The 17,272-nt window shown below is 39.6% G+C and overlaps 1 protein-coding gene across 1 annotated transcript in view; it reads right to left on the bottom strand.

The window, feature by feature from the left end:
* egfra (epidermal growth factor receptor a (erythroblastic leukemia viral (v-erb-b) oncogene homolog, avian)) overlaps window positions 1–17,272 on the bottom strand; it is a 262,679-nt gene that overhangs the window by 31,171 nt on the left and 214,236 nt on the right. Inside the window, exons 15-18 of the mRNA XM_060824858.1 lie at window positions 16,807–16,964; window positions 12,125–12,163; window positions 6,267–6,408; window positions 2,223–2,345 (exon numbers count right to left, since the gene is read on the bottom strand). Coding sequence (XP_060680841.1) covers window positions 2,223–2,345; window positions 6,267–6,408; window positions 12,125–12,163; window positions 16,807–16,964 — 462 coding nt within the window. The remainder of the gene's footprint in view (window positions 1–2,222; window positions 2,346–6,266; window positions 6,409–12,124; window positions 12,164–16,806; window positions 16,965–17,272) is intronic.

Here is a 17,272-nt window from a genome sequence, read left to right as displayed (position 1 = left end):
AAATCACCCAGTGATTAAGAGGTAAGTTGAATCCATTTGACATCTTTCAATGATACACCACAAAGAAGGTCAGACTGCAAGGGATGTATCACCTAATAGGAATATCAATTGGGAAAATGTGGGTAGGGTCAGCAAAACCTCAGGATTTTCAGCTCTAAAAATAGGCATTACCTTTTTCAGGGCTCACTGTCCTCTGTGCTGAAATTTTGACATAACTTTTCCGAACAGTGGTTATGTGCCATTAAAACAAATCTGCAAAATTTCACCTGATCTGAAAATATGTCAGCAGGCTTAATGCAATGGTGGAACTTTACTATTGCACCTTGAAAAATTGTTTTGCAAATTAGTAACAGGCTAAAAAAGAAATACCGGAGTCCAGCTCACATTATATGGAAATTACAAATGAACAACACATCTTAATTCATCCTCCCAGATGCCTTCCCACACTGTCATTCTAATATGCATTTTCTCTTGAATGATTCTAATGTTTTTGGTTTACTACTTTATCAGAACCAGCGTCACCTCATCATACTGTTGTTTGTATTTTTATTCATTGGATGTATATTACTATTGCTGACAATGCCAGCATTCATTGTTCACTCCAATTTACTCTGGAGGTGGTGGTGGTGAGCTGCCTCTTCTAATTGTTGCACTTCTTGTGGTGTAGGTACCCCATATGATAGGGATTTTTAAGTAAAATTCTGGATTGATCTTTCCCAAATCCTTAACAATTATATATACCTCTATTCCTCCTTCTCATATGGCTGTGTCCTAAATCAGTCCAGTTCCTAATTACTGTTACTTCACATTAATGTTAGGAACACAAGTCTGCTAATGCGTGCTACTCTCGAACTTTCTCACTAAATATCTTCACCTTACCATTTTTCCATTTGCCTTTAACAATCTTCTAAAATTGATTTTTACAAGAAAATGTTCAGTTAATTCAGCTCTTCAGCATTGTACTTGCAGGGGATATTTTGGGATGTTAAGTGCAGTCCATTACTGATCTAACTATAATATCTGTGGTTCTGTTCGCCAAGCTAGGAGTTTTTGTTGCAAACATTTCGTCCCCTTTCTAGGTGACATCCTCAGTGCTTGGGAGCCTCCTGTGAAGCGCTTCTGTGCTGATTTCTCCGGCATTTATAGTGGTTTGAATCTGCTGCTTCCGGTTGTCAGTTGCTGTCTGCTGCAGTGGCCGGTATATAGGGTCTAGGTCGATGTGTCTGTTGATAGAATTTGTGGAAGAGTGCCATGCCTCTAGGAATTCCCTGGCTGTTCTCTGTGTGGCTTGCCCTATAATAGTGGTGTTGTCCCAATCGAATTCATGTTGTTGGTCATCTGAGTGTACTGCTACTAAGGATAGTTGGTCGTGTCGTTTCATGACTAATTGGTGTTCATGGATGCGGGTTGTTAGCTGTCTTCCTGTTTGTCCTATGTAGTGTTTTGTGCAGTCCTTGCATGGAATTTTGTACACTATGTTGGTTTTGCTCATGCTGGGTATTGGGTCCTTTGTCCTGGTGAGTTGTTGTCTGAGAGTGGCTGTTGGTTTGTGTGCTGTTCTGAGTCCTAGTGGTCACAGTAGTCTGGCTGTCAGTTCAGAAACGCTCCTGATGTATGGTAGTGTGGCCAATCCTTTGGGTTGTGGCATGTCCTCATTTCGTTGTCTTTCCCTTAGGCATCTGTTGATGAAATTGCGCGGGTATCCGTTTTTGGTGAATACCTTGTATAGGTGTTCTTCTTCCTCTTTTTGTAGTTCTGGTGTGCTGCCGTTTTGAATAATGTCCTGATGCAACTTCGTTTGTGTGTGTTGGGGTGGTTGCTTTCATAGTTCAGGACTTGGTCTGTGTGTGTGGCTTTTCTGTATACCTTCGTGGTGAATTCTCCGTTCGGTGTTCTCTGTACCATCACGTCTTGGAATGGGAGCTGGTTGTCCTTTTCTTCCTCTCTCGTGAACCGGATTCCTGTGAGTGTGGCGTTGATGATCCGGTGTGTGTTCTCTATTTCTGTGTTTTTAATGATTAGTTTCCTGCCACTTTGCTCCATCACAATAATTGATAAAAATATTCCATGGTACAATTTCCTTTTTAAAAATTGTAACATTTTCATACACAGTAAAAGTTAACAATGATTTTTGTGATACAGCTGGAGAATGTCACATTTGAATTATTCTACCATCAACACAAATTTTCCTTCTGCCACAGTGTGCCTGAGAGATTGTTTACCTTGTACACCGTGCCAAATGCTCCAGAACCCAGCACTTTAATTTTCTTGAATTCTGTCTCTTTAAGAATCCTGAGAAGGGCCTGATTGGGAGCAGCTCCACTCGGGGTTAGTGGCTCAACCAGCTGTGTCAAGAACAAAACCAGAGTCAGCACGGAAAAAAATATACACACTCCCTTGATATTACAAGTTACTTGTAAACTTACTATCCATTTTACTCACCACAGGGAAGAATTCTCTGCTGTGAATAACGTATTTGCTTTTAATACTGCAGTCAGGATTGTGGGAAAGTGTGTTAAACTGCCCTGCTCTCTCATGTTTGAGTGAGTATAGTGTGTTTGATTTTGCTGTGAATTAATAGCACTACTCGGTTTGAAATTCCATGAATGTACAGAACGGATTTAATGTTTTAGTCAGTTTAGGTGAGAGATCATGACAATGCTATTAATGGATATTGCTGCTGCATCAGCATGTGTACCAGTCCTATAGAGATCACCAGAAGTGGGAACAATATTTAAATACATCTCTACATCATGACTGATGCCACAGAATTCATGTATGGAAGTCAACAGCATAGAATAATTTAAAAGCAACTGTACAAACATCATTAAAGAGCTATAAAGTTTATGATGTCAGCAGAATCATTCAGTAGAAGGCAATACAGCTCCTGACCCTAGGAAGCAGGATGGATGGAGGCTTGAGAGCATTTAATTGGTCTTCAGGCCTTAGGTGAGGCCCACTTAAGAGTCAGTCCACTGTTGCTAATGTTTAATCAGGCAGTGGTCTCACCATGGGTGTAAAGTCTGGCAGGCCTGTGGAAATCCCAGGCCTGGAGAGTTAGTGGTCAATCAGAGGACAGCAGCTCTCCATTGCTTGTTAGTACCATTGGGATAGTAGAAACACTGCTGACAATGCATCCTACAGAGGTACTGTGAACTGAGGATAGGAGGGGTAATCATGTGGTACAGGGGTGCTGAGCAGAAGAAGGTGGAATGGGGTGTGGAGGAGACATTTGAAGGGACGGAAGGCTGTTCCTTTCCAACACTGGTTCCCTCAGCCAGGAATTGAATGCTTATGAATAAAGGACCTAGATTTAAAAGTCCAATCTAGGGCATCAAATAGCATCCAGTCAAAAAGGCCATCCATGAAACCAGCCTCCCTGGACTTTATCAGACAGAGAGAGACTGTGTGGTAATTAAATCATCCCCTCCCACTTAGTTGAATGCCAGTCAAAGGGAGGTAGGAACAATCAAACCCAGCAGGGAGGAGCTTTTTATTGCACTGGAAACAAGATTAAAGGGTTAATGAGGGTGTGACCTTAGGGGTAAGAGTCTCCATTAGGTTCATGCGACCCAGACATGTGGCATCCCAATACCAACCAAACATCTAAGATGTGGGCCTCCCATCTCCTCCACCCAAATAAGATAAAGAATCAGCTGGTGCAGAATGAGGCCCTCAAATAGCCATGAACTGCCCAACATGTGCTCCCCACCTCCCTCACCAATTGTAACATTTGTAGCCAGGTCAGGGATAGGTACAGGAATGCTATCCATCATCCAATGATTGATATAAACTGTAAAATATTGATACCCAGGCAGAACCCTACAAGACATCACTTACCTCATGCTACCAAACTGAAAAAGGGCCCATTTATGAAAGCTGTTTTCTGCCAGCCTGTCAATCTTCTATCCCTCCGTGTATGTTACCACCTAAACTATGAACTCCAATGTGGAACCTTGTCAAATATCTTCTGAAAATCCAAGAACACATTCCTCCTTATCCTCACTGCATTATGCTTTTTGGAAAAAAAACTCCCAATAAATTAGTTAAACACAATTTCCCTTCACAAAATCATGCTTCCTCTTCCTGATTACATTGAGTTTCCCATGTGCCCAGTTAAAACCACTTCCTGGTCAATTCTCCATGTTAGAAGCCAAGATAACTGACTTGTAGCTTTTTGGTTTCTGCCTTCTGCCCTTCTTGAATATTTACTTCTCTCCAGTCTAATAGAGCCTTCTGGCATGGAAACAGACCCTTTGGTCCACCTTGCCTTTGCTGACCATACATCCCAATTTGACCTAGTCCCATTTGCCAACATAAGGTCTCTCCGCCTCCAATACTCCAGGGGGAAAAAAGCCCCAGTCTATTCAGTCTCTCCCTTTAACTCAAACCCTACAGACCTGGCAAAATCCTTTTAACTATTTTCTGAACCTTTCCAAGTTGTACAGCATCCTTCCTAAGGAAGGCTACCAGAATTGAAAGCAGTTTTCTAAAAGTGGTCTCACTAATGTCCTGTGCAGTTGCAACATGACGCCCCAACTCCTATACTCAATACAATGACCAATTAAGGCAAACATGTCAAATGCCTTCTTCACCAACCTGTCTACCTGTGACTCCACTGTCAAGCAATTATGCACCCGCACCCCTAGTTTTCTTTGTTCAGCAATGGTCCCCAGGGCCCTACCATTAACTGTATAAGTCCTGCCCTGGTTTGCCTTACCATAATACAACACATCACATTTATCTGAATTAAACTCCATCTGCCACTCCTTGGCACACTGGCCTATCTTATCATGGTCCCATTGTACTCTGAGATAACCTTCTTCGCTGACCACCTATTTTGGTGTCATCTGAAAATTTATTAATGATACCTCCTATATGCACATCCAAATCACGTATATAAATGACAAAAAGCAGTGGATGTAGCACCAATCCTTCTGGCACACTGCTGGTCAAAGACTGAAAAACAGCCCTCTGTCTGCTACCTTCAAGCCAATGTGTTCAACTGGCTAACTCTCCCAGGATCCTACATGATCTAACCTTACTAATCAGTCTACCATGCAGAACCTTGTCAAACACTTTGCTGAAGTCCAAATAGAAGTCTACTGTTCTACCTTCAATCTTCTTTTTCACCTCTTCAAAAAACTCAATCAAGTCAGTGAGACATGATTTTCCATTCCTTTTCTCTTTCAACCTTTTGATTCATTTGGATGTCTGGGATGTTTTTATATCCTTTACTAGACAGAAGCAAAATATTTACTCATTACATTCGCTTTTTTGTATTGTGTCTTAACTCCCCATTCTCACTTTCAAGGACCAGTACTCACTTTACTTACTCTTTTCCTTTTTTGGATACCTATACAAACTTTTGTTTTTTTTACATTTCTAGCTAGGTTTCTGCCACGTCTCAATTGAACTTTTAGTCATTCTCTGCTGTTCTTTATATTCTGACTGGTCAATTGACTTGCCACTCATCTTTACACAATTAGATGGATAAGCTTGATGCTTTAGTCAACCACAGATGGTAGTGGTTAGTCCTGATGGAAGTCCTGTAGAACATCTCTTTCTAGCAGGAATGTATTTATTCTGAGTATTCTGAAATGTTGTTTTAAATGTCTGTCATCACTTTCCTAGCCTGACACTTCAGTTCACTTCATTTAACCTACATAACTGTCATAATTTAAGATTAAAATACTAGTCATAGACCACTCTTCTCCCTCTCAAACTGAATGTAAAATTCGATCATTTAGTGTTCACTGCTACCTAGAGGTGTTTTTACTCTGTGCCTATAAATTAATCTTATCATTTCTCACATTACCAAGCCTAGTGTAGCATTCTCCCTGGCCTGTTTCAGAATTTGGATCCTTAAAAAACACTTTCAAGATCATTATATGAACTCCTTATTGTGGAACGATTGCCAATCTGTTTTTTTTTCTTTTTTTATCCTAAGGGCATTTAGAGGTAATCATATACTGTGGGACTGGAGTCACATACAGACAAAATCAGTTGGGGGTTGTGGGTTCCCACCCTGAAGAGCACATGAAGTCTGATTAAATTTAGTATGTATTTTGCAACATTTTCTGATGCTAAACCATAAGTCAGCGGAGTTTCACTAATAGCCGTGATGGAATTTGACTTTTGAATTGCAAGTCACAAAGCGTATAGATTACTAAACACCCTAGAAAATCTTCCAAACATGAGATTTGTTGAACATCCACAGAATCATCATCTTCTTAGGCTTCAGTTTTTGGAAAACTTATGGTTACCTCTCGCTCCTGTAACAAGCGTCGCAAGGTACGTTTCTTTCTGACATGTCTCCTCCTCATGCATATTGCAATCAATAAGGCCACCACAACCAAACCAAGAAGGCCACTGACAATTCCAGCAGCAATGGATGGAATGCGAGACCTAGAGCAGGAAGGGAATCAGTCAGGGATGTTTTCCTCTCATTCAATACCTCATACTACTTTGACTTGAAACTTATATTCTTTGTGTTGGTCATTTCAAACATAATTACATTTATAAATAATGCACTGAAGCTTTATAATAAACTGCATCATGTATTGTAACTAACTGAAATATTCAGTGTAATTCAACTTCCATAGATTTTTAAAATAAAAATGGAATAATCTTTTTACCTTTCTGTCTTTAAAAATGATCAAGTTGTCACAATTTAATTGTCTGACATACTAAATGTAAAACGTGATCTGCATGAGTTAATTACCTATTATGACTATCCAGACATTGGTTAGCTGAATGGACTCTTAGCAAACTGAAATAGGCATTCCTGATTGGCACAGATTTATCTATAGGTCATTAAAACGATCAAAAATATGCACTTCTTATTGTCTTGACTAGAAAGTTCTGACAACATGGTGGTCAACTGACAGGTGAACATGTACTTGTGGTGAGAAACAGTTGTTAATTACAATGCAATTATAGGCTTTAGAAACACAGTGGCATCCATTTCACAGCACCACAAGTCACTGTTAAAGTTGGTCCTGTCTTGTTTGTTGGGTGCTAGCCTCCATTATTGGAGTGTTTAAAATCTATGTGTTTTTTTGGATTTGACAGTCACAGATGGGACTCTTGAAATCTATTGCCTGATTTTAGGCCTTTCACATCCTGAATGTCGAATTCCCTGACTTTCAGCTGCCTTATTCTTACGATGCTTAAACCATAAATTTTCTTGTTCGCATGCACTGAATTAATTAATGTTGTGGCACCTGCATATTTGCTGTTCACTCAACTCCAGTAATTTCCCCTTTGGTTGAAATCCACACAGTTCTATGAACTTATTGACACCCTTAATGACTACTGATCATCGATATAAATTATTGGTTCAAAGGATCAAGTACAGTAGTAGAATTAGTTAGGTGGAAACTAAAAATTGCTAAGGGAATAAGTCACTCTTGGGAGTAGTTAGTAGGACCCCTGATTCAATTGCAAATCAAGAAATAATACGGGCCTGTGGGAAAAGTTTTGCAATAATTATAGGTGATTTAATTAATCTTCATTTAGATTGGAGGAATTAAATTGTCAATGTTAGCCTGGAGAATCAATTCATAAAATGTATCTGGGACAGTTTCTTAGGACATTATTTTTTGGAATGTACAATCATATACATTCAAGGAACAGGCCTTTTTAGACCTTTTTCATGAATGTTTTGTTGTGTTTTGTTACCTTTTAGAGTTGATAAAGTGTGACTCTTTAAAAAGCACAGAAGATCAGGCAGCATCCGAGGTGCAAGAGTCAATGTTTCTAGCAGGACCCTTCTTCAGTCCTGAAGAAGGGCTCTGCCCTAAATCATGGACTCTCCTGCTCCTTGAATGGTACTCGACCTGCTGTCCTTTTTAAAGCATCACACTTTATCAACTCTGACTCTTCAGCATCTGCAGTCCTCACTATCTCATTTTTGTTACCTTTTATTCAAGATAAAATGGAAAAGAGGGTCATATGATTTTATTTAACAAATACTGCACAACAACAAACATGATGGCTGGGAAACCATGAGGATAGAGAAGCCTGGGTGAAACTTATTGGGAGCAAAATGTAAAATATTCACATCTGAAAACAAGGAGCTGTTGACCTGTTGACCTTACTGTGGATAGACAATCTAGAACGTCAAACAGAGAGGGAGAGAGAAAACATGCAGTTTCACAAAGAGGCAAATGACTGGAATTGGTGAGGTCTGCAAAGAGAACAAAGTCACAAATTTTCTGAGTGTTACCAAGCAGAAACAGAGGAGGAAAGATCATTTCTTGTCAGAGGCATATCCCATGAGAACAAGGAGTTCAGGAAATTCATCCTGGCATGGTCAGCGTGTTGGGGATTAAGAATGATCGGAATGGGCCTCACCACTAGGGTTCAGTTCAGAACTTCCTTGAAAACTGAGAGAAGCGTCTTTTGATGGCCACTCGACGTTTTGGCTCAAGCAGAAAGGAAGAAGGGAACCCACGGGAAACTGTAGCTGACGTTTGTATTATAGACCCCCCTAATAGTCAGAGGGAAATTGAGAAACAAACTTGTAAGGAGATCTCAGCTATCTGTAAGAAATATGGGGGGGTTATGATAGGGATTTTAACTTTCTTGACACTGACTGGGACTGCCATAGTGTTAAGGATTTAGATGGAGAGGAATTTCTTGAGTGTGTACAAGATAATTTTCTGATTCAGTATGTGGTTGTACCTACTAGAGAAAGTGCAAAACTTGACTTACTCTTGGGAAATAAGGCAGGGCAGGTGACTGAGGTGTCAGCAGGGGAGTACTTTGGGACCAGTGACCATAATTCTATTAGATTTAAAATAATGATAGAAAAGGATAGACCAGATCTAAAAGTTTAAGTTTTAAATAGGAGAAAGGCCAATTTTGATGGTATTAGGCAAGAACTTTCGAAAGCTGATTGGGGGCAGATGTTCACAGGTAGAGGGATGGATGGAAAATGGGAAGCCTTCAGAAATGAGATAACGAGGATCCAGAGAAAGTATATTCCTGTTAGGGTGAAAGGAAAGGCTGGTAGGTATAGGGAATGCTGGATGACTAAAGAATTTGAGGGTTTGGTTAAGAAAAAGGAAGCATATGTGAAGTATAGACAAGATAGATCAAGTGAATCCTTAGAAGAGTATAAAGGAAGTAGGAGTATACTTAAGAGGGAAATCAGGAGGGCAAAACAGGGACATGAGATAGCTTTGGCAAATAGAATTAAGGAGAATTCAAAGTGCTTTTACAAGTACGTTAAGGACAAAAGGGTAACTAGGGAGAGAATAGGGCCCCTTAAAGATTAGCAAGGCAGCCTTTGTGTGGAGCCGCAGAAAATGGGGGAGATACTAAATGAGTATTTTGCATCAGTATTTACTGTGGAAAAGGATATAGAAAATATAGACTGTAGGGAAATAGATGATGACATCTTCAAAATGTCCATATTACAGAGTGCTGGATGTCTTGAAATGCATAAAAGTGGATAAATCCCCAGGACCTGATGTACCCTAGAACTCTGTGGGAAGCTAGAGAAGTGATTCCTGGGCCTCTTGCTGAGATATTTGTAACATTGATAGTCACAGGTGAGGTGCTCAAAAACTGGAGGTTGGCAAATGTGGTGCCACACTGTTTAAGAAGGGTAGTAAGGACAAGCCAGGGAACTATAGACCAGTCAGCCTGACCTCAGTGGTGGGCAAGTTGTTGGAGGGAATCCTGAGAGACAGGATGTACATGTATTTGGAAAGGCAAGGACTGATTAGGGATAGTTAACATGGCTTTGTGAGTAGGAAATCATGTCTCACAAACTTGATTGAGTTTTTTGAGGAAGTAACAAAGAGGTTTGATGAGGGCAGAGAGGTAGATGTGATCTATATGGACTTCAGTAAGGTATTCGACAAGGTTCCCCATGGGAGTCTGATTAGCAAGGTTAGATCTCATGGAATACAGGGAGAATTAGCCATTTGGATACAGAACTGGCTCAAAGGTAGAAGATAGAGGGTGGTGGTGAGGGTTGTTTTTCAGACTGGAGGCCTGTGACCAGTGAAATGCCACAAGGATCGGGTGCTGGGTCCTCTACTTTTTGTCATTTACATAAATGATTTGGATGCGAGCATAAGAGGTACAGTTAATAAGTTTGCGGATGACACCAAAATTGGAGGTGTAATGGACAGTGAAGAGGGTTACCTCAGATTACAACAGGATCTTGACCAGATGGGCCAATGGACTGAAAATTGGCAGATGGAGTTTAATTCAGATAAATGCAAGGTGCTGCATTTTGGGAAAGCAAATCTTAGCAGAACTTATAACTTAATGGTAAGGCCCTAGGGAATATTGCTAAACAAAGAGACCTTAGAGTGCAGGTTCATAGCTCCTTGAAAGTGGAGTCGCAGGTAGATAGGATAGTGAAGGCGGCATTTGGTATGCTTTCCTTTATTGGTCGGAGTATTGAGTAAAGGGGTTGGGAGATCATGTTGCGGCTGTACAGAACATTGGTTAGGCCATTGTTGAAATATTGCATGCAATTCTGGTCACCTTCCTATCGGAAAGATGTTGTGAAACGTGAAAGGGTTCATAAAAGATTTACAAGGGTAGGAGGATTTGAGCTATAAGGAGAGGCTGAACAGCTTGGGGCTGAGGGGAGACCTTATAGAGGTTTACAAAATTATGTGGGGCATGAGTAGGGTAAACAGGCAAAGTCTTTTCCCTGGGGTCAGGGAGTCCAGAACTAGAGGGCATAGGTTTAGGGTGAGAAGGGAAAGATATAAAAGAGACCTAAGGGGCAACTTTTTCATACAGAGGGTGGTACATGTATGGAATGAGTTGCCAGAGGAAGTGGTGGAGGCTGGTACAATTGCAACATTTAAGAGGCATTTGGATGGGTATATGAATAGGAACGGTTTGGAGGGATATGGGCCGGGTGCTGGCAGGTTGGACTAGATTGGGTTGGGATATTTGGTCGGCATGGACGGGTTGGACTGAAGGATGTGTCACCATGCTGTACATCTCTATGACTCACTGGGTCTTTGAAAATCTATTCTGAGGAATGTGGCGCAGGCTGTTTTTGAAAGATTGAAGAGGAAGTAGTTTTTCTGTGACTTAGAGTAATATTCACTTGCAAAAGAGTGTTTATTTGATTTTAAACTGTTACAGTAAAAGACAAAAGTTGAAATCTTGTCATGCGATTCTTTTACTCAGTTACTGGGATTTCTAGTCGCCTGCTGATAGACATTATTCTCTGGAGATTGAGATGCAAAATAAAGGGGTTATGGAATAATGATTTCATGGCAAAAGATCTTCCAGCTAATATTGATGGAATTTTCCATTAAGTTAGAGGGTGAGAAATGTCGCTCTAAACAGGAGGGCATGATGTTTTCAAGAGTGTTGGGCAAGCATGTTTGGTGGCAATTCTCCTGGGGACTGGGACTTCTCCATCACATTAGTTAGCAGTTATCTTTTGGTTTATCTCATGCTGGAAAGCATTAAAAGCCTTTTTCAGAGGCTTGTACTGATGAGAGGGCACAATGTTCTTGTAAGTTAGTTTAACTAATTGTGATTGGATGGTGTTACATTCCAATTTTGTTTTCCACAAATCTTAAATTCTCAACTGTAGTTGTCAACAATCATTAAACAACTGTTACTAGGTAATTTCTCAATGCAGTTGAAATTTTGAGCATAATAGACACAAAACTATACAACACAGCACATTTCTGTTTCTAATCTGCAACATCATAGATGATCAATTGATTGAATCATACATTTAAAATAACTACTGTCCAGTATATTTACTAATGCATATTGTTAGGCTTGTCTGAAGATCTGAGAGACTTAACTGCAGATCTGTGAGAGAGCACAACCACCTTTGGTTGAATTATGTAGAATATATCATTGTTATACTCATCATTAATTCACCACATGTTTTCATCTGTTCTGACTACAAAGCATTAGTTCAAACCCTGGAGAGATATCACTAACTATTCTTTCAATTGTGTTTCATTTTGGTGTGTTAGTTGGCTTGTTTATCAAATTTCTGTTGCTTTTCTATTTAAACTGCTAAGTGCTGACTATTATCAACTGTGGTTAAACACCAGCAGTAATCAACAAAATTAGATAATATTATTGAAATTACAAATTTGTTGGAATACTTTACCCAACAGGTTCACAATCCTCAAGTCTTGGTCCCTTGCATCTGCAATGCAACAACCATGAAATTTAGAATTACTTGGAACCAATTCTGGTCTTACGACAATTAAACAATTTGATACATTTTCTCCCCAGTAAGACAAGTAAAATCAAAATCAAAATCAATGAAGAACAGTTTTTTGTAGCAGTAGTTTTCCATTGAATCCTAAGAAAGAAGGAAGATTGATTCATCTGGTTCATTGTATTATACACATTCAAACTGTTTTATATTTTAAAAAGGTCTTTATGACGTGGCCAAAATTTTAAAAGAAAATTAAATAAAACCTCTACATGTGAGAAAAAGGGCTATAACAAATCTCGATTTATCAAATGCAGAACTTTTCCGAAAAAATTTCATTCTCATGATGTCGATTCCAGTGGTTGGGCCAGCATTGATTGTGTGAGCGAGACGTCCAGACAGCGGTTAAAATTGAACTACATCGTTGTGTGGGCAGCCCTTCGGGACCCTGGCACATTTGAAGGGGGCCACAGACTGAGAAGATTCTGTTCATGTTGTAACGAACAGGGGCCCTGGAACCTGAGAAGAGTCCATAGGGGTGGCCGTGGCCAAAACAAAAACGGTTGAGAATCACTGGCACGGGTAGGCCAGAGCAGATAAGGATAGCAGTTACGTTCCTCAAAAAATACTACTGAGCCAAATGGGTTTTCCAACAATTGACAATGATTTCATAGTCATTGATGGATCAGGCTTTTTTAAATATTGAATTCAAATTCAACCATGTGCCATGGTAGGATTTTTCAATCCTCCTTAGAGTCAGGAATTGTGTCTGAGGACTGGAGAATTGCAAATGTCATACTTTTGAACAAAAGCTACAGTAGTCCACTTAACCATGGTGGTACACAGTGTAGTAGAAATTACATTAAAAGGAACTTAACAGTCAAGAAAGCCAGCATGAATTTGTTAAGAGCAAATCACAGTTAACTAACTTGACTGAGTTTTTAAATGGAGGAAGTAATATATTTTTATAACAAGAAAAGGCTATAATTCCAAAAGGGATGCAGATGCAGGGGACATGGGTGTATGGGCGTAAACCTTTGAAAATGGCAGGGATGGTTGAGAAAATCAGATTCTGGGCTTTATAAATGGGGTCATAGAGTACAAGACGAAGGAAGTTAAGATAGACTCATATAAAACATTGTTTCAGCATTCAAGTGTGAGGGCATTAGGGATGGGTGCAAAAATGAATAATGAGAATCATTCTAAGGCTGTGGAACGTTGGTGGAATGAATAGACTAGAGAATTTGGAGCTGCTTTCCCTGGAGAAGGCAACATTAAGATAGATTTGCTGGATGTATTAAAAATTATGAGAGTTTGGACAAAGTGAACATTCAGGAGGAAAGTTAATTAAAAACACACAAATTTTCAGAAACATACTGCTCATACTGATACTCCATTTTGAAATATACATGATGATTTGGATCACTATGCTTTATTCACAGGTTTAACTGGTGATTTTTTCCTTCTAGGCTGGGAGAAACTGTTACTATTGACAGGGGGGTTGAGGGCCAGAGGACCCCTTCTTAAAACAGATGATAGAAGTAAGAATGGCATGAAGAACAACTTTTTCTGCACAGTGACTGTTTCAAAATGCATTGTCTGACAGTGTGGTGGACAGAAGGTCAATTGACAAAGTGAATTATTTTATATGGGAACAGGGAAAAGATAGGGGGACAAGCTGAATTGTTATTACAAGGAGCTGGCAAGGACAATATGACCAGTTTGGTTTCTTTCTGGATAGGCCCAACAGTCTATCTACCTAGTTTAGTGTTGTTGTCAATATTATGCTGTGTCACTTCACTCAGAAAGGGTAGGCTTAATCATGATTCTTAAAGCACCACCATTGCAATCTCAGAATTAGACTTGGATGGATCTGATGTCGAGAGATAAAGTTCTTCCATACCAGGAGAGAATATTGTTACCTTTAAGAGTTCCTTGGTTGTACAGAACTGAAGATCATTGGATGAGAAGACATGGTGCAGAAGGTTTTCAACAAATGTAAAAATATTAAATTTCAAACAAACAATCACAACAGTTAATATGCTGGGGAAAATAAAATTGATTGGTTGGCAAGTTGACTCTGATTGGCTGACGTGTTGCCATGTAGAAAGTAATGGTGAATGACACGTATCCAAGCTCTCATGTAGTTAAAACTTGCAAAGTTTGGACAAATTCTTTTGGTTTGCAGAGAATTGGTCGATGTCTCAGAATGTATGATACTTCTTGTAACATGAATGAACCACATTATACGCTCAACTGGTGATTTTAGATTAGGTAGTAGTGTAACTCTCAGCACACCCAGGAGTTTTCGGCAAGTTCTTCCTAATTGCAGAATCAGATCTAACGGTAGATGCTTTACCACGAGTTTTGGAAGCAAAGGTTAGTTGAGTACAGTATGTATTCTGCCAATTACAAATAATCAAAGGATCATTTTGATGGCTTCACTCAGCCAATTGCTAGGATACATGGCCTACTTACCTAACATTGCACTGGCTCTGAAACTCATGCACATCATTCTTTTAGGATTAATGGCAACATGTTATGAGTGAAAAATATCACTTGGTGAGCCATTGCACAGCAGCAGAAACAAAAAATGGCATAGCCATGAGATCCCCTCTAAAACCTTGTCAGTTATCACCTTGTGCTCAAATTAAATTTTGTGATGAAGCAGTCTAACACACTCCTTTCCTTGATGTGCTTGCTAATGGGTTCTCAACTACTGTCTACTGCAACCCCCCTTCACTGGTTAAAGTACACATTGGGATCCATATATCTCCACATGCTGGAACAATGCTTCCCAAAATCTCTCCCACAAGTTTGAAAATTGTGTCATCCCTTGGTGAGGGCTGAGAGGGTGAAGATTGGGGTGGGCAAGAGCCATGAGAGCAGGAGACTGTGGACAGAATATTTGCGAGAATGCTGCCTTAGAGCTCACGACCCCAAAACTTCAACTCATCACTCTACATGGAGTCCTGACCTCACTTTAGGAAGCACCACATTGTAAGATCAGACCTATCAGCAATCTTTCAAAAAGGCCACAGTCAGTTAGTCAACTTGCAAACTTGCAAAGAATTAGAATGCAGCAAAACTATTCTGCAAGAAAATGACTATACTATTCCATAAATAGGTGTATTTGTGGAAACTTGTAAATGAACCATAGACTTCTGAATCTGAAAAGTGTTTAGTCTGCAGCAGGAAAGGCAAACAATCTCCAGAATTTAAAAATTTAAGCAAGCCATTTGACCTGCTGCTGGGCAGTGGCTATGCAAGTGGTAGTTCCCCCTAACAGGATGCTGCTGTCAGACCATATGGCATTCTACTTACCACAATAATTGAGCAAAGTCATATATGAATTCCAGTGTCAATCAAATGTCAGGTACCTGAGGCACAGGTTCCAATAGTGGATTGATCAAATCAAAGAGTATGTTCCTTCTGTTGTTAATAGCAGGCAGAATATAAGCTTACTCAAACAGCTTGCTCTTTCAAAACTCAAAACAGATTGGCTACTGTTAGATGTGACTTGGCAATTTGGCAGCACTTGTTGAACAACCCCGAGTTTACTAAGACCTACATTAACAACTAATTAAAATAATCACAAGCTCATAAAGTGACTCATTTATGTTTGCTAGAAGCAACATGTATTCAAACACAGAAATGTGTGCTCTTCAAATGAAAAGAATATAGCCAACTCTTGTGACTTTTTAAATAACCCAGGAGCTTGAGGAATTAATTGTGTCCCATTACTTTCACCGTGGCAATGCCTCAGCTAATCAGAGTAACTTTCCAACCACGCGAGAAAGCTTTAACAATATGTCTTTTTTTGCAGCAATATCTTTAAGGTTTGTATTACCTCATGTGTTACAGTAGGCACTCTATACCCACTTGTGGGCATTTAAAAGAACATAAGAACGAGAAGCTGGAGTAGGCCGTCTGGCCCTTTGAGCCTACTCTACCAATCAATAAGGTCATGGCTGATCTTTTCATGGACTCAGCTCCACTTACTCATGTTTTCACCATATCCATTAATTCCTTTATTTTTCAAAAAAGTATCTTCCTGAGCTTTAAAAGTGATTACTGAAATAGTGTCAATTACTTCCCTGGCCAAGGAATTCCATAGACTAACAATCCCCTGGGTGAAGAAGTTCCTTTTCAGTTCTATTGCAAACCTGCTTCCTCTAATCTTAAGGCTATGCCCTTTTGTCCTAGTCTCACCTACCAGTGGAAACATCCTATCTATTTCTATTTTATTGATTCCCTTCATAATTTTATATGTTTCTTTAAGATCCCCCCTCATTCTTCTGAATTCCAATGAATATAATCCATTCTACTTAACCTCTCCTCATAACCCAACACCCTCAACTCTGGAATCAACCTAGTGAACCTCCTCTGCACCCCCTCCACTGCCAGTCCATCCTTTCTTAAATGAGGAGTCCAAATCTGCACTACAACTGGGGAGGTGTGTAAAAATATGCTTTCAAAAACTCCAGCACAAAAGAAGAGAAAGAAATGTGGAAAATTCCCTTTGAACTGGTGTAGGCATTCAAAATTAGTCACTAAACTGATTGCCTTTAGGACTGGACCAATTAAAATAAAGCAACTTATAATATTACATAGAATTGAACATTACTCACTCTTGGGTGCAATTTGGGTGACATAGCTGACAGTGTTTATTCTCATCAGTGTATTTCCAAACCAAGGTATTATTTTCTCCTGAGATTCCAGAGGGACAACTGCTTACACAGCGTGGGCCATCTTTAACATGAGCACATTCAACACAGTTCTCATTGCCCTGGGTAATGAAACGAGTACATTAAAACAGGTGTAATAGGTGGGGAAAGAAATAGATCATTACCAAGAGACAAATTAGACATTACTATTCAACAGATTACAAGCGACTTACATAAATGCAAGTGTAATCTCTCACACTACAAATCAAGAACTAGATCTGTTCTGCACAGCACTAAAACTGCGCGCTACAATAAATCATTGTCTGCTTCATGTGAGTATTAGAAATATTTTTCTTAATCTCATTTAATGTTCTGGACTTTACCACACAGCATGTTGTGTGAAATTGAAAACAGACTCTCTCTTCAATTG

Source organism: Hemiscyllium ocellatum, chromosome 5, assembly GCF_020745735.1.
Source record: "Hemiscyllium ocellatum isolate sHemOce1 chromosome 5, sHemOce1.pat.X.cur, whole genome shotgun sequence".
NCBI lineage: Eukaryota > Metazoa > Chordata > Chondrichthyes > Orectolobiformes > Hemiscylliidae > Hemiscyllium > Hemiscyllium ocellatum.
This window is presented reverse-complemented; position numbering and strand designations above follow the sequence as displayed.